The following is an 18,449-nucleotide window of genomic DNA, read 5'->3' as shown; positions in this document are numbered from 1 at the left end:
TTTTTCATCACTCCAGAAAGAAACGGTGTCTCCATTAAGCAATAAATCCCCACCTCATCCCTGCTAAACTTTTTTTTTTTTTAAGGTACTGGAGGCAGGGGAATGAACCTGGGACCTGTATTTGGGAAACCAGTACTCAACCATTGAGCCACATTGGCTTCCCTGAGTTGGTTTTTCGTTTGTTTTGCTTCTCGTTTGTTTTTGTTTTTTCAGGAGGCACTGGCAACCAAACCTGGGACCTCTCATGTGGGAGGTGGGCACTCAACTGCTCGAGCCACATCCGCCCCTCCCCTTGCTAATCTTTAATCTGTCTCTATGGATTTGCTTCTTCCAGATATTTCTTTTAAGTGCAATGATGCAGTAGTTGTCCTTTTATGTCTGACTTATTTCACTCAATGTAATGTCTTCAGTGTTCAGCCATGTAGCATATATCAGAACTTCATTCCTTTCTGACGAACTGATAACCCATTATATGGCTATACCACTTTTTTAATCCAAGCAAACGCTTGTGTTGCTTCCACCTGTTGGCTGTTTTGAATATATATGTATCATTTTCAGTCCTTAAAATAAATCCTTCATGACAGCTATTCTCAGCCCCCATGAGGAGGTTGAGAAAACTGAGTCTGAAAGGGCTTGAGGGCCACAGGGTCACAGAATGAGTCGTTTGAACCCAAGTACAATAAAACCTCTGTACAGTGTTACTGGTAGATACTAAGTATTTTATTTTGAATTTTTTATACTTTTTTTCTGATAATAGAAATGTCTATCTCAAAATTCTCAACTCTCCTCATTCATCCATTCCCTGTTCTTCTGAGATAACCACTTTGAACAGTTGTTTATTCCTCCATATTTTTTATGTGTATACAAATTTAGGTTCTATACTTAAAGTGATCTTCAAAACCAAAGTACAGGTAATCAGAAGAAAAGTTTAATATACGTTTTTGTTTATATAATATATATCTACTTCATTCAAATATCAAAAGGATCTGTAATGACATCCCCTCTAACCGCTGCCCCCAGCCACCCAAGTCCCCTCTGTGGAACTGACCAGTCTTAGCAGTTTCATAGGTATTCTTTTTTTTTTTAAGATTTATTTTTATTTATTTCTTCTGCCCTCTCCCGCTCATTCCCCCCATTGTCTGCTCTCTCTGTCCGTCTGCTGTGTGTTCTTCTCTGTCTGCTTGTATTCTCATTAGGTGGCTCCAGGAACCGATCCTGGGACCTTCCAGAGTGGGAGAGGCAATTACTCTCTTGTGCCGCCTCAACTCCCTGTTCTGCTGTGTCTTCTTGTTTTGTCTCCTCTGTGTCTCTTGTTGTGTCATCTTGCTGCACCAGCTCTCCGCGTCAGTGGGCACTCCTTTGCGGGGTGTTGCAGCATTCCCACATGGGCCGGCACTCTGCGTGGGCCAGCTTGTCCTCACCAAGAGGTCCTGGGCATCGAATCCTGAACCTCCTATATGGTGGGTGGGAGCCCAGTTGGTTGAGCCGCATCCATTTCCCCATAGGTATTCTTTCAGAGCTTTTATGCCCAGTTGAGCAATTGCTTATATATTTTTCTTCACTTTTACATAAAAGGAGTCTGTACACATTCTGAAATTCTTCAAATAAAATATACCATATAGCTACCTCTTTTTTTCCCTTTGTTTCATATATTTTAAAAACGATTTCTTTTCATAAGGATGGCAAGAACTCAATGAGTCCCAGAGGCCACTGTTGAGAGATTACTTTTTCTTTCCACTTTTTTTTTTTATTGAAGTATATATCATTCATACAGGAACACACGTATAAACAATAAATGTATAGTAAAGATTGTGAACTTACAAAATAAACATACGTAACATCACAAAAGGGTCTCATACGTCACCCCTCCACCAACTCTTTGCATTGGTGTGAAACATTTGTTACAAACTATGCAAGAGCATCATTAAAATATGACTACCAGCTATAGTCCTTATCTTATATTTAGCTGCCTCATCTTTTTTTTTTTTAAAGATTTAAAAATTTTTTTATTTTCTCTTCCCTTTCCTTCCCCCCCAGTTGTCTGCTCTCTGTGTCCATTCACTGTGTATATTCTTGTCAGCAGCAGCTGTGTCTCTTTGTTGCATCATCTTGCTGCATCAGCTCTCCGTGTGTGTGGCACACTCATGGGCGGACTGCACTTTTTTCGCGCTAGGCGGCTCTCCTTACGGGGCGCACTCCTTGCGCGTGGGGCTCCCCTATGCGGGGGACACCCCTGCATGGCATGGCGCTCCTTGCACACATCAGCACTGTGCGTGGGCCAGCTCATCTGGTGGATCAGGAGGCCTGGGGTTTGAACCCTGGACCTCCCATGTGGTAGGGGGATGCTCTATCTGTTGAGCCAAATCTGCTTCCCAACCTCACCTTTTAAAAATTCTTACCTTGAAACCGTCACAAACTTACAGAAAAGTTGTATGTCTGGTGCAGCCGTTTCGAAGTGTGTCCCCCCTTCCACCTTCTAACTCTTAAATGTGTAATTCCTACACAGAGGGACTCTGCTCTAGAATGGTAACGGGGCTGTCAGGAGAGGACGTTCTCACTCACCTGTGGCCCCATTCAGGTGTTGCCAGCTGTCCCAGTCATGTTCATTATTGCAGAAGCAGCCAGTTCAAGCGCACAGGTGACACTTGTCACATCTCTTCAGTTTTCTTCAGTCTGAAACAGTCCCTCAGTCTTTCCTTTACTTTCAAAACTTTGATGCTTTTCAAGATTACAGGCCAGTTAATTTGTTGACTGTGCCTCAATTTGAGTTTGTCAGATATTCCATCAAGATGAGATTTAAATTGTGTGTTTTTGGTGGGTTTATTACAGGCATGAAGCTGTGTTCTCCCCATCTGGTCTTTTCCAGCTTCTTACTGTATCAGGATGAGCCAAAATGTCTTCAAGCAGTGTTTCTAGTCTTGTGCTAACACAGCTAGTGCTGCAGTGAACATCATTGTATCTCCAGCATGTTGCCCTATTTCAGGTCTATCAGTAGGAAAATTCTGGGAAATGGAATTGCTGGCTTTAAGGGTACATGGGTTTCGTAGTATTATAAATAATGCTACATTGATACTTGTAAGATTTGTAATGTTGACAGACATTGCTGCGTTGCCCTCCATAGAGGATATACCCATTTATATTTCTTCCAACAATTTTGGTTTTGGGTTGTGTGTCTCCTGGTTCCTGGAGTCTTTATTTTGCACAGTAGTTTTGTTTGACACTGCACCTTAGACATGAGGTGAGGCCCTCGTGGGCCGCTTGCTCAAATGCACGTGGAGTGGGCGCTTTGACATTCCGTGTAGCTGCTCACTGCCTTCTTATCCTGGTTTTTGTTGGCAGTGAATAGTAGGTGGCATTGTCATCACTTTGTTTCTCAACAGTCTTGAGTCATCTTTGTCCCCAGGCCTTGGCTTGGCCACCTGGGGCGACTGAGCCCTCAGCTAGTTGATTGCAGGGCAGAGAACAGAGCCTCAGTCTTTGCAGTCACCCATGGCCCAGTTCTGTTGCTCATCCTCCAGGGAACATGGGCACCCAGTCCAGAGCAGCACTGGTTGCTAAAACCTTTGTTCTCTCCCCAGACTGAATTGAGGATAGCAAAGGAGTACTTGCCTTTACGAAATCTTGTTAGCGCCGCTTCGTTGGTCTGCACCTTAACCTGGAATTTGCACTTTGAATTTCAGCTCTTCTCCAAGAGAAGAATTAACTTGGTGGGTAGCTCTCCTTGTGTCAGTGCACAGGCAGCCCAGCTCTTGGTGCCTTGTTCTGTTCTGCGTATTTAGGGATCATCTCTGAGATAGGGGAGGCGCCAAGAGATGATGGCCCTCCTGGGGTGAAAGGCCCTATCTTAACAGGTAGCGGCACAGCTGGGATGAGCCATGAGGGAACTGATGTGCTGTCAGCAAGAGGTTTTGCTACCCCCAAGCCTCCTGCTTGTTGACTGGTCTAGTATGGTGCTTAAGAGACACAGAATTTTTAAAAAATTATTGTTTTTCCCTTTATTAGAGAAGTTGTGGGTTTACAGAATAATCATGCATAAATACCAGATTCCCATATACCACCCTATTATTAACACTTTGCATTGGTGTGGAGCTTTTTTAAATGATAATGTTTTATTGAAATATATTCATCAACCATACAATCCATCTAAAGTGTACAACGAATGGCATTTAGTATAATCACAGACCATTTCAATCAATCTTAGAACGTTTTCGTTACTTAAAACCAAGAAACTCTTCCCCTTAATAGTCACCTCTCAATCTCTCTATCCTTCCCCTGCCATACATAACTGCTAATCTGCTTCCGTAGAGACCCAGAATATTGGTAAATTACTCATTTTCATGAGTTGGGATAGTTCTGGCTTTAATGCTTTGTGAAAATGTAATCTTTTTAGGTATATGTCTCATTTATTAATCCTAGGCTCAACCTAATGTTTTGATAGCACCTTTTCCTGAAGGTATCAAGAATTCTTTCCTCTTTGCTTTTTTTTAGTTTTTGGAAGTATATCACTCATACTTGAATATACATAAACAGTAAGTGTATGGTAATTGTTGTGAACTTACAAAATACACATACATGATATCATACAGGGCTCTCATACCCTACCACCAATACTTTGCATTGTTTTTTTTGTTTTGTTTTGTTTTATAGGGATAAATGTCCATCTCTGCTTTTATTCCATTGCTAATCCTAATCCTGAATATCTCTGGATGAAGAATATTTTGACAAAACTTTTCAAAAATCCTTCAGTAGACTAATCAGATTCTTCGGTTACATTTATATTCTATTAACTAAAATATCCCTGCTAGTTTATCAAACTTTCACTTTGTATTGTTAAACATTTTCAACTAATGATTAAAGAGTATCCTCAAAATATTACTACTAACCAAACTATTATTCCCCCAATCTACCCTATTATTATTATTTTTATATCATTTATACATGAACATACATAAGCAATAAGTATATAGTAAAAGTTGTGAATTTACAAAGCAAACATGCATAATGGCATTCAGGGGTCCCATATATCAACCCTCCACCAACATCTTGTATTGCCATGAGACATTTGTTACCGATTATGAAAGAATATTGTTAAAATCTTTTTTTTTTTTTTTTTAAAGATTTATTTATTTATTTAATTTACCCCCCTCCCCTGGTTGTCTGTTCTTGGTGTCTATTTGCTGTGTCTTGTTTCTTTGTCCGCTTCTGTTGTCATCAGCGGCACGGGAAGTGTGGGCGGCGCCATTCCTGGGCAGGCTGCTCTTTCTTTTCACGCTGGGCGGCTCTCCTCATGGGCGCACTCCTTGCGCGTGGGGCTCCCCCACGCGGGGGACACCCTTGCGTGGCAAGGCACTCCTTGCGCGCATCAGCGCTGCGCATGGCCAGCTCCACACGGGTCAAGGAGGCCCGGGGTTTGAACCGCGGACCTCCCATATGGTAGACAGACGCCCTAACCACTGGGCCAAAGTCCGTTTCCCTTGTTAAAATCTTACTACTAATTATAGCCCTTATCTTACATTTGCTGTATTTTTCCCCCAACTCACCATATTATTTTTAAAATATATTTTTATGACAGAAGTTGTAAACTTAAAAAATAATCATGCACTTGTGCAGAATTCCCAAACAATCCTCTATCAACACACCACACTGTGGTGGAACATTTGTTACAGATTATGAGATAATACCATCTGATTATTACCAGGTCCATAGCGTACATTAGGCACAAATTTTCCATACTCCCCCATTATCAACACAATACATCTTTGGCATAGATGTAAAAATATTACATTATTACTGTTAACCACAGTCCGTAAGTCACTCCACTTATATCGTTCCCATGCTTCTCCACATTCCCACCACCCTGCAGTAATGATATATATCTGCTTTAGCTCACAAAGGATACTCTTGTGTCTATACCATCAACCACAGTTCTCATCCACCTCTGGGTTTGTGTGCTGTTCAGTCCCTAAATGATTCTCTAGCATTCTGTCAATTGTTATTTACATCCCTAGACTACCATTTTCAGCCACATCCCCATTTATTTATTTTTAAAAAGATTTATTTATTTATTTATTTCTCTCCCCTTCCCCCGCATCCCGCTTGTCTGTTCTTCTATTTGCTGCGTCCTCTTCTTTGTCTGCTTCTGTTGTTGTCAGCGGCACAGGAATCTGTGTTTCTTTTTTTGGTGGTGTTGGCGTCATCCTTGTTGTGTCAGCTCTCCATGTGGGTGGTGCCATTCTTAGGTAGGCTGCACTTTCTTTTGTGCTGGGCGGCTCTCCTTACAGGGCGCATTCCTTGCACACAGCTCACACGCGGGGCTCCCCTACATGGCAGGGCACTCCTTGCACATCAGGACTGCGCATGGACCAGCTCCACACGGGTCAAGGAGGCCCGGGGTTTGAACTGTGGACCTCCCATATGGTAGACGGACACCCTAACCACTGGGCCAAGTCCGCTTCCCCACATCCCCATTTATAAACCAGCTGTTACTCATTATAATGTGTTGCCATCCACTCTGTACATTTCCATACTTTTACAGTAAAGCTAATTAAAACTTCTACATACATTAAACATTAGTAGTCCATCTCAGTCCTCCTCATATCTCCTTTAGGAATCCACCTCCTACCACCAGGCCTTGAATATATTTTCCTACATTTTCTTCTAGAAACTTTATGGTTCCTGCTTTTATATTTAGGTTTTTTATTCATTTTGAATTAATTTTTGTATTAGGTGTGAGATAGGGGTCCTCGTTTCTTCTTTTGGTTAAGGCTCTCCAGTTCTCTCAGCACCATTTGTTGAATGGATTGTTTGCCTGAGCTGGGTGGCTTTGACAGGCTTGTCAAAAATCACTTGGCCATACATGTGAGGGTCTGTTCTGAACCATCAATTTGGTTCCGTTGGGCTATATGTCTGTCTTTACGCCAGTACCATGCTGTTTTTACCACTGTAGCTAGGTAATATGATTTAAAGTCTGGAAATGAGAGTCCTCTAACTTTGCTTTTCCTTTTTAAGATGATTGTGACTATTTAGGACCCCTTACCCTTCCAAATAAATTTGATAATTGTGTTTTCAATTAAAAAAAAATGCTGGTGAAATTTTTATCAGGATTGCCTTGAATCTGTTTATCAATTTAAGAAGAGTTGACATCCTAATGATATTTAGTCTTCCAATCCATGAACATGGAATGTCCTTCTAATTATTTAGGCCTTTTTTTATTTTTAACAATGAGTTGCAGTTTTCTGAATATAAGTGCTTTACATCTTTGGTTAAGTTTATTCCTAAATATTTGGGTTTTATCTGTCATAGTTTATTTTCACCACTCTTTTGATACTTACTTTTATTGATATAATCTTCATTTCTAGACTCTCTTCCAGGCCTCTCCCTCCTTTCTTTTCTTTTCAGGCTGTAGCATACCCTTTAGTATTTCCTGCAAAGCTGGTCTCTTGGTTACAAACACTCTCTGTTCTGCTTATCTATGAATATTGTAATTTCACCCTCATTTTTGAAAGACTGTCTTGTCGGATATAAGAGTCTTTGCTGGAAGTTTTTCCTCTTGTAGTCTCTTAAATATATCATACCACTTGCCTCCATGATTTCTGGCGAGAAATCAGCACTTAATTCTATTGGATAGCTCTTATATGTTATGCATTGCTTTCTCTTGCTACTCATTATTCTCTGTTTTTGGCATTTGACATTCTAATTAGTATGTGTCTTGGATTTGGTCTATTCAGATTTTTTCGAATGGCAGTATGCTATGCTGCTTAGACATGAATATGTATGTCCTTCAATAGAGTTGGGAAATTTTCTGCCATTATTTATTCAGATATTCCTTCTGCCCCTTTCCCTTCTCTTCTCCTTCTGGGACACCCATGACACATATGTTTGCACATCTCTTGCTGCTGTTTAGTTCTCTAAGACCTTTTTTCAATTTTTTCAATTCTTTTATTATTGTCCTTTGTATGTTTACTTTCAGATGCCATTTTTTCAAGCTCACCAAACCTTTCTTCTCTCTCTTCAAATCTGGTATTATGTGATTCCAGTGTTTTTAAATTTCATTTATTGTGACTTTCATTCCCATAAGATCTACTATTTTTCTATGTATGCTTTCAAATTCTTTGTGCTCATCCAGTATCTTCTTAATATCCTTAATCTCTTTAGCCATCTCATTAAATTTATTAAGGAGATTTGTTTGAACTTCTGTGATTAGTTGTCTCAATCCTTTATGTTATCTGGAGGCTTATCTTGTTCCTTTAACTGGTCCATATCTTCTTGTTTCTTGGTTGGATTGTAATTTTTTGTTTTTGTCTTGGCATCTGGCCTACTAGAGTATTTATTCTGAGTGCAGTTTTTCTGTTTAGTTTAGGGCTTCCTGCCCTTTCTCCCAACTTTCTCCTTTGCCAGGGGTAGTGACAGAGCCACAGATGGGTGGCATAAATAAGTTGTGCAGGCCTAGACTGTAGTTGCTCAGAGAGACTAATGAAGCTTCATGCTCCTTTCTCCCCTGCCTGGGGCGGGGATGGAGCTGCAGGTGTGGGCAACAGTCTATGTAGTACAGGTCCAAGATGACCGCAGTTGACCCAGTAGACTTCGGACTATTCGGTTTGTGCTAGCCAAATGTGCCTGCAGTTACCTGGATAGGCTGGTGCCGGGCCCGCCAGCCTCCTCACTGCTAGAGGTGGGGCTGAAGCCTAGGTTAGGGCTGCAGGTAGATCTGGGTGAAAGAAAGCGGTCTCTACCATCACTGTGATTTTTCATTCAGCCCAGCTTCCCCTCATGCAGGGGGTGGAGTCAAAATGGCAGCTCCTGGCCTCTTTCCAACTTGGACAGGCTCAAACTTCAGTTGTTCTTAGGGTTATACTTTAGCCAGCCAAATTTACTCATCAGTAGCTGAAGTCAATAGCCAACTGTCTCCTCCTCCCGTTTTTGGGAAATGGAGCTTCAAATTCCAACCACAGGATAGCTCCTGGTACAGCTGGTGCTGCCAAGGTAGAATGATAACCAGCCTCCACACCATGGCCTGTAGTTTCCTGGAGAGGCTGGCGCAGGTCCACCCAGCTTCCTCCCTGCCAGAGGTGGGGCTGGGGCTTATGCTAGAGCTGCAATCTGACCTGGATGGAAAGAAGCCAGTCCCCGTCAGCTGGGATTTTCAGTCTGCCCTGCTTCCCCTCGTGCCAGGCACAGAATTAAGATGCCAGCTCACAGCCTCTTTTTGACTTGGACAGGTTCAAACTTGAGCTGTTCTTAGGATTATACTTTACCTGCTAAATTGACTAATCAGTAGCTGAAGTTGGTGCCTGTCAGGGTTCTCCAAGGAAACAGAATCAACAAGATTCTGACTATCCGTCAGTAGTACGCGATTCTATAAGCGTGTTCATGCAGCCGTGGGGATGCGCAAGTCCAGGGGCTGCAATGAAAGTCCAATGAAGGTTCTTGACAAGTTCTGGGAGACGTTGCCTGTCCAAAGACATGCTGGAAAATTCTCTCTCAATGCTGGAATCACTTCCCCTTTAAGGCATTCAATGGATTGGGTTAAACGTCACTCATTGCTGATAGCAGTCTCCCTCATTTATGTAATTATAACCAGCTATCTGTGATTTACCACTGCAGTAAAGTCAATGGTGACTAAAATCTGTACATGCCCTTGTATTACAAACAACTGGCTGGCCACAATTACCTGGCTGAGTTGACACAATAGCCTAACCACCACAGTGCCCAACTGTCTCCTCCTCCCCTGTTTTTGGGAAGTGGAGCTTCCAATTTCAGCCTCGGAACAGCTCCCAAGGCGGCTTGTGTCTCCAGTGGAGGATGGGCACCGACCTGTGTGGGGAGCACTCTGCTCATGTATCCTCTCTGCAGATGGGCATTCTCTTCCTTCCGTTTTTTTTCAAGGATGCTGTAGGATGCTCTTCTGGTCTCCTGGAGCTGCCAAGCAGGTGCTTTAGGTAGCTCTGGGTGATTACTAACTGCTTGTAGCACGAGCTGGCTCTTGGAGCTCCCTACTCTGCCACCATCTTGCTGGTTGTCCAGCCCCCTTTCCTTTTTTAGTGATTTTAAGAAGTAGTGAAGAGCCCTTATGAGAGTGAAGGCTGACATTGGCATGCCAATGTCATGGGTGCATGCCATGCACTGTCCTCTTCAAACAGGTGTTACCAGCATCCCCACTTACTGAGTCCGAGATCGAGGTGCCCAGGCACCTGTCCAGGCTCGCATGGCTAGAGAGAAGGAGCAGCTGAGGTTCAGACGCAGGAGTTCTGGCTCCAAGACCCACACACTTACCACGAGGCATGTAGTTGGTTTGTTCCACCTTCTGCCTGTCTGAGGGAAGAACAGACTTTTCCCCACTCTCTGTACATTCGTTGATACCCAGTTGTAAAATTCTTTGTTCTCAAACCATAACATCCTTGATTTCTGTATCTTGTAAAGATAAAGATATACTGTTTATGATTATTTATGTAGGGTAGAAGGACAATTCTGTCCATAATTCCCCCTTTTTTTTTTTTAAGATTTGTTTTATCTTATTTTTTATTTCTCTCCCATCCCCTCTTCCCCCCTCCCGTTGTCTGTTCTCTGTGTCCATTCGCTGTGTGTTCTTCTGTGTCCCCTTGCATTCTTGTCAGCAGCAGCGGGAATCTGTGTCTCTTTGTTTCATCATCTTGCTGCGTCAGCTCTCCGTGTGTGCGGCGCCACTCCTGGGCAGGCTGCGCTTTATTGCGTGGGGTGCCTCTCTGCGAGGGGCTCTCCTACGCAGGGGACACCCCTGCGTGGCATGGCACTCCTTGCACACATCAGCACTGCACTTGGGCCAGCTCATCACATGGGTCAGGAGGCCCTGGATTTGAACACTGGACCTCCCTTGTGGTAGGTGGATGCTCTATCCATTGAGCCAAATCCACTTCCCCATAATTCCCCTTTAATTATAACGTCTCTCCCCTCCCTACCTGTGGTCCCCATTAGAATAGAGCTCCATGAGGGAAACGGACTTTGGCCCAGTGGTTAGGGCGTCCGTCTACCATATGGGAGGTCCGCGGTTCAAACCCCGGGCCTCCTTGACCCGTGTGGAGCTGGCCATGCGCAGTGCTGATGCGCGCAAGGAGTGCCGTGCTACGCAAGGGTGTCTCCCGCGTGGGAGAGCCCCACGCGCAAGGAGTGCGCCCGTGAGGAAAAGCCGCCCAGCGTGAAAAGAAAGAGCAGCCTGCCCAGGAATGGCGCCGCCCACACTTCCCGTGCCGCTGACGACAACAGAAGCAGACAAAGAAACAAGACGCAGCAAATAGACACAAAGAACAGAAACCGGGCGAGGGGGGGAAATTAAATAAATAAATAAATCTTTAAAAAAAAAAAAAAAGAATAGAGCTCCATGAGGGTAGGGAATTCTCTTTGTTCACTGCTGTATCTCCACATCTGAGAAGAGTGCTGAGCGCTCGCAGGCACTTGAGGAATTATTGTTTAATGAATAAATGGATTGTGGCCTTCTGTGTGGGGAGCAGATGTAAGCCCTCCAGGACCTGGAGTGGATTAGTGAATACTACGTGACGTTTACATTTCCATCTTTTCTCCATCTTCACCAGATAATTCGGAGAAAGAATAGAGAGGGGCGTGTGTGTATCCTATAAAAAGATAGCTTGTTGGGTTTACCATAGTAATTTATTAGTAATTTTATCACTTGAGTCCTGAATACTTTAGTACAAACTAAAGAACACAGAATTTAGTTTTTAGTAATATCTGCTAAATAGTTACACAGATGAAGGAATATATTGTATAGATTTAGTCTTTTGGGAGGTGGGGAGAGTGTTCTCTAAAGTAATAAGCCTGATTTTAGACAAGGAGACCAAAGCTTAGAGTCAGGGGCTCTTCCCCTTTTTTGTTCCATGGACCCCTTTGCCAATCAGGTGAAAACCATGGACCCCTTACTTAGTGACAGCTGAAGAGATGACTACGGGTATGATATAATATTTAATAAATACATCACACCCACGCCAACACGTCCCCACAAGAATAATGTTTTTTTGAATTTCACTTCAAGCTCATGGACCCCTTGGTATGAACCCCTGCCTTAGACATTCAGACAGTTTTGTTCCCTTCAGAGCAGCCTCCCTGGAAGGCTATATAAACCGTCTGGGGGTCTTTTGTTGCACAGAAGAGCTTCTGAAACTGCTGTCAATACTTGCAGCACATTTCTTTTGACTACTCCAAAAATAATAAATCTTTGGTCGTTGAGGGTGGGTTTAATTTGGAAATGTTTTACCCACTTTGAATGTAGCAATTACGTTGGGTAGTGGAGATGTGTAGTCGTCAAGGAAATTACAAATATATTAAGCCGTGAAACTAAGTAAAATAAATACGAAGCTTATAAAGTCACTTTTTTTAAGGAGGTACCGGGATTGCACCCAGGGCGGTGTGCACGGGAAGCAGGCGCTCAGCCACTGGCCTGCACCTGCTCCCCAAAGTAGTGTTTTCGTTTGTTTGTTTTAGTTTTTTGTTTTTTAGGTACTGGGGCCAGGATTGAATCTGGTGCCTTGTATATGGGAAGCTGGCACTCAATCCCTGAGCCACATCGGCTCCCCTGAGTTGGTTTTTTCATTTGTTTGCTTGTTGTTTGTTGTTTTTAAGGAGTCACCAGATACCGAACCCAGGAACTCCCGTGTGGGAAGCAGGTGCTCAACCACTTGAGGCACATCCACTCTCTCAAAGTAGTTTTTGAAGGGCAGTTTTCATGTTTATGTACCAGTTCTATGGTGATGTGTAAAGTAAGAGGATTCGTTGAAATAACATTTACAACTGGTTTGCTATGGATGATTGATGGTTGGAGTTGGGAGCAGGGTAAATTCTGCCGCATGGGTAGATTCCCACTACTTGCATCTGTGGCATTGCTCTGACTTCACAATCCTGGGCAGTTTAATTATCTTTTTACTGTTTCTATTTTCTCAACCCACATTAGTTTTTGCCTATCCAAAATGATAAAACAGGGAGGGCCGAGTTTAACATTGCGTGGGATTATCTTAGGGAGAGTAAAATGCCCAGTTGGTAAAACAATTAAGATTGACCTACTTAGGTACAAAGCCTGTGAGAATGAGCCAGGATGTACTTGGAATGTTTTTAGGGAATGTTTTTAGATAAAACAAAGCAGAGGCTGCCAGCCAGTTTCTCTTCACCCTGCCGGCACACCGTCCGAGGTCGCGTCTGTGCACTGTTGGGAGTGGGTAAAGCCGTGGTGACGTGTGTACCCTTTCTGACCACCTCTGAGGTGGGGGTGGGGAGGCGTTCCTTAGCCTGGGCTTCCGTTGTCAGGAGGAGGAAAAAGTGGAAATTAAACGCCTCGTGGGGAAAATCAGTAATTAGGTTACCCTGAAAACAGGCTCCTCAGAAGTTGTTCATCTCCATTCACGAATCTCTTAGGATCTCAGCCACCCTTAGGGTGTGCTGTCCAAACCTCTTGGTGAGGTACCGTTGTGTGTGGTAAATACCGTCACAAAGCCGGCTAAAAACGCTCCCTGGACAGGCAGTTCATACAGAATCTAGTCAGTTCACTTCAACTCTAAATGTTTTGTTGGCTTTGGGATATGCTTTAAGAAGTCCAGTGGGCTTTTTTTATTTTTGGAGGTACTGGGGCTGGGATTGAACCTGGGACCTTGTATGTGGGAAGCCAGCACTCAACCACTGAGTCGCGTTGGTTTCCCTGAGTTAGTTTTGTTTTTTGTTTTTTTTTTTAAGATTTATTTATTTATTTATTTCTCTCCCCCTCCCCTCCCACCCCAGTTGTCTGTTCTCTGTGTCTATTTGCTGCATCTTCTTTGTCTGGTTCTGTTGTCAGCGGCACGGGAATCTGTTTCTCTTTGTTGAGTCATCTTGCTGCATCAGCTCTCCATGTGGGTGGCGCCATTCCTGGGCAGGCTGCACTTACTCTCACGCTGTGCGGCTCTTGTTATGGGGCGCACTCCTTGCGCTTGGGGCTCCCCTACACGGGGTACACCCTTGCATGGCAGGGCACTCCTTGTGCGCATCAGCACTGCGCACAGGCCAGCGCCACCCGGGGTTTGAACCACAAACCTCCCATGTGGTAGGCGGACGCCCTAACCACTGGGCCAAGTCCGCCACTCTGAGTTGGTTTTATTGTTTTGTTTTTGCTTTTTAAGGAGCCACTGACCTGGGACCTCCCATGTGGGAGGCGGGTGCTAAACCACTTGAGCCACATCTGCTCCCCCAGTGGGGCTTTTGTAATACCACACAGTATCACACAAGTGGAAAGTTTAAGAAATGCTCTGATTTTCGTTCTAAAGTTGAGAAGGAGTCTACAAATGAAAAAGGACTTAGCAAAAGTGCTGTAGTAGATCTAATGCCTGGAGCCAAGTCTCAGTCTGGACTTGTGAGTTATTTGCCTCTGTCCCCTGAGCGCTGTGCAGGCCCGTGGCCTTCCGTGCAGCACCACGAGGCATCCCCTGAGGCGACGGGCGGTGGAAAGCGGCACCTCCTTCCCAAGCTGGCGGTGCTGCTCGGGGCTGATAACTACCACACCAGGGAGCCACGGTGGGGCTCAGCCTTCCCCTCGACGTGGTCTGCCCTGCTCAGCGTTTTATCCACCCACCTGACACTGTACCTGCTGCAGGGTGCTCCGTAAATACTGCTGAATGGGTGAATGAGCCAAAATTGACCAAGTAGCATGAATTCCCAAGCCCCCTGGAAGCGTTTGATAAGGGTTTTGTCCTGATAACACCAAAAAATTTTGTGTCCTCTGACTTTGATGCCAGGCGTGGGGCTTTACTCATTTGGAAGTATAAGGAAGAAAAATCCTCCAGTTTATTACAGAAGAAAGAAATGATACCTAGAGAATATAACTTAGCAGCAGGCCAGAAGGAAAGCCTTCGTTGTCTTGAAGCAGGACCTTGACTCAAATCCACCTACCCTCTGGAAGTGTTTTTAGCACAGACCCCTGAAATAGTTAAGAAAAAAATCAAATTACAAAGGTGAGGTTGAAAGTTCCACGAGTTGAATGTGGAAGTGGAAACCACTGGCAGAGCAAAAGGGCTGACACAGCACCTGCTCAGTCTGGTACTAAGGGTTGGTACACTGAGACTTTTAGGGGATGGTAGGGGTGAGGAGAGACTTAACAAATTGGGAGGGAGAGTGAAGAAATAGCCTTAACTGTCCTCCAAGCTTTTTTTTTTTTAAAAGATTTATTTTATTTATTTCTCTCCCCTTTCCCCCCGCCCCCCGCCCCAGTTGTCTGTTCTCTGTGTCCATTTGCTGTGTGTTCTTTTTGTCTGCTTCTGTTATTGTCAGCAGCATGGAAATCTGTGTCTCTTTTTGTTGGGTCATCTTGCTATGTCAGCTCTCCGTGTGTGCGGCGCCATTCCTGGGCAGGCTGCACTTTCTTTCGCTCTGGGCGGCTGTCCTTACAGAGTGCACTCCTTGTGCATGGGGCTCCCCTACACAGGGACACCCCTGTGTGGCAGGGCACTCCTTATGTGCATCAGCACTGGGCATGGGCCAGCTGCACACGGGTCAAGGAGGCCTGGGGTTTGAACCACAGACCTCCCATGTGGTAGACGGACGCCCTAACCACTGGGCCAAGTCTGCTCCCCCCTCTAAGCTTTTAAGAAGCATCTCATGACGTCATGCAGCCACACGTGCGGCAAACCTTCCCTGAGTGTGCGCTGGCAGTGTTGCTGGCAGGCTTCCCATTTGGATGTCAGGGAGGGCAGTTGCTCCTACATAGCAGTTCCAGAGCTGACGCCTGATGCACCTGTTCCTCACCAGCCCTGTGGGAAATGATCCTTTCTGTGGGGAAGGGAAGGGAGATAACGCTCACCCCAAAGGGGGCGTGTGTGAGGACGCGTGGATCATCCAGAGAGGAGGCGGCGGCTAAAGCAAGAGGGCGGTGCATTGAGTGTCCTGAGAGCTTTGCAGGCTTTCCTGTTAAAGGCAGAGCCCACCTTAGGCTCGCTTGGCCTTGACCAAGGGTAGCAGGCCGCTTGCCCTGTAATTGGAAATAGCCTTTCCTTTGAATACCTCTCAGATTCCTGTTTCCTTCTTTGCCCATCTGGGCCGCCTTTGTCATTAATCTGTAGGAAGAGAGGGTAGGGAGTTTTTTGAAAATTATGTACCAGGATCTCTCCACTTTCCCATCCCCAAAAGGAAAAAAGAGGCCACATTTTCTGTGATGATGGCAGCTAAATAGAAGGGCAGGTGGGTTTCCTCGGCCTTCACGGAACAAGGTGCTTCTGCAGGCCAACCTGTGTGGGCGTCCGTGGGAGTGCGCAGCAGGCTGGGTGAGCTGTGGTCACCTGCTCCCCAGGTCACTCCATGACTCGCGGGCTGCAAGAGCCAGGCATGGCACGCGGGCACAGGCGAGAGTGGGTTAGCTGCGTGCTGGATGTGAGTAACCACAGGTGAAACCAGAGCGAGCGTGGCTGAAAAACACAAGGACTGGGCGCTGGCCTGCGTGCATGGGGTGCCACTGTCAACCGTGTGATGATAAAACACCTGCAACCCCTGCCTCGGCAGCCCGTGTGGAATTGCTGGCATTTTCTTGGGTTAATGAAGATAGTCTTAAAATGTGGCTTTTCCCCGTTGCAGAGATGTGAACACAGCTGTGATGGAGTTACTGATCATGGCGTACGCCCTGAAAACAGCCTGTGCCAGGAATATTATCGGCGTCATCCCGTATTTCCCCTACAGCAAACAAAGCAAGATGAGGAAGCGGGGCTCCATCGTGTGCAAGCTCCTGGCGTCCATGCTGGCCAAAGCAGGTGAGGGCCGCCCCCCCCGGCGTCCCGCGCTGCGCTTCAGGCCCCAGCTCAGGGAGACCAGCGCCTGCTGCGCGTGTCTGCCTTAGGACACGTTTTCTTCGAGCGTTGTCCACCGATGACTTTTTCTTCCTTGTTTCTGTTTTTGCATAGTTCTAGTTAGGGGTGTGGGAGCCTGGGTATACATTCTGATATTTTTCTTTTGCCTTTGTCTTACGTTTGAAAAGGACATTGCCTGATTCAGCGTTTTCTATTCTGATCATGCATCATGCTTTCCTTCTTTTTTTCCATTTCTTCTTGTCACCATTAAAATTTTAGCTGGCGGTCTTGGCATTCTTCTGGTGTCGTTTGAGCTTGAGGTCTTGATTGATTTATTTGCTTTAGTCAGCTAATTCTGTTCATGTCCACAGTATTAAAACTGGAGTTTCCTTTTTCTATTTCTTCACCTTACACACTTTTTTTTCCTGATTGCCTTTTGTTTAGTGGTTCATTTTTGTTGCTTTTAATTTATCTGTGTACTTATTTTTTAGGAGGTACCAGGGATTGAACCTGGGACCTCATACGTGGGAAGCAGGTGCTCAGTCACTGAGCTGCATCTGTTCCCTCTCTGTGTACTAACATAGTAGGTCTCTAAATTAAATGTAATGACATTTACTGAGTTTCATTTATCTGATGTTTATTTTCTTTAAATGATGTATATTTGAGTCCTCATAAACATATTTGGATTCCATTCTCTCTAATAAGGTAAAATGTTTTTGCAAAGAACAAGTCATACCAGTTCTTTGCTTTAGAAGTTTTGCAGTGACCTTTGACCAGTTGGAATGTGTTAACAGAGGTCTTTTTTTAAAATTAGACTTTGGATTATAAGATTGTCTTCATTGTTTTCTATATGAATTCTTCTTGACCCATTCTTTTATCACATATGCAAACTGTCCCAGGCTCTTGAAAGTCTTATCTTTGTATGTTATATGAATTTCTTTCCTTGCAGTATGTTTATTACTTTGCTTTTCCTTCCTTAGTCTTTTCCACATAGTCACAGGCCTTTAAATTTCTTCCTAGATTCTTTAATCAAGGCCTTATTATTTTTTTGCATCTGTTATGGATCTGGTACTTATTAATTCCATATTCACATTTTTGCTTCTACCTGACAATGCTTTTCTCAAATTTCAGAACCAACCCTAGTAATCTTTAATAATAGAAGAGGGCACATTTTCTCCTCCACTTTATTTCTTTGTCCACGTGGAAGGTTCTAAGCTCTTTTCCATTTGGTTTGACACCATTTTTAGTTCAATAGCTTTGTTAGGTTAAAGTTAAAGACTCTAATAAATGTGCTTTTGTATATAGTATCCCCTGCCTTCAGCCTTCTATTAGGAAACAAAGATAGGCATCTGGTTTGTGTCCACCATAACCCTTAACTTGTAGGGGTGTACTTTGTAATTTTTTTGTTTTAAAATTTCAGGTTTAACTCACATTATCACTATGGATCTTCATCAAAAGGAAATACAAGGCTTTTTCAGCTTTCCCGTGGACAACCTTAGAGCCTCACCTTTCCTGCTTCAGTATATCCAGGAAGAAGTGAGGAGCCACCAGCACATACCCCGTTGTCCTCAGAGAGCCCATGTAGTTTTCCTCTGGTATCTGGTTTCAATATTGAAGGACCCACTGAGCGTTCCCCTAAGTTGTAATGCTCAAGGCAGCCGTGTAGGGTCA

The 18,449-nt window shown here is 44.4% G+C and overlaps 1 protein-coding gene across 1 annotated transcript in view; it reads left to right on the top strand.

Moving 5' to 3' along the window:
- PRPSAP1 (phosphoribosyl pyrophosphate synthetase associated protein 1) overlaps positions 1–18,449 on the top strand; it is a 34,530-nt gene that overhangs the window by 5,867 nt on the left and 10,214 nt on the right. Inside the window, exons 4-5 of the mRNA XM_004454456.4 lie at positions 16,570–16,742; positions 18,199–18,314. Coding sequence (XP_004454513.1) covers positions 16,570–16,742; positions 18,199–18,314 — 289 coding nt within the window. The remainder of the gene's footprint in view (positions 1–16,569; positions 16,743–18,198; positions 18,315–18,449) is intronic.

Source organism: Dasypus novemcinctus, chromosome 21 (assembly GCF_030445035.2).
Source record: "Dasypus novemcinctus isolate mDasNov1 chromosome 21, mDasNov1.1.hap2, whole genome shotgun sequence".
NCBI lineage: Eukaryota > Metazoa > Chordata > Mammalia > Cingulata > Dasypodidae > Dasypus > Dasypus novemcinctus.
Note: the sequence above shows the minus strand (reverse complement) of the source record. Positions and strands in the feature narration are given on the sequence as shown.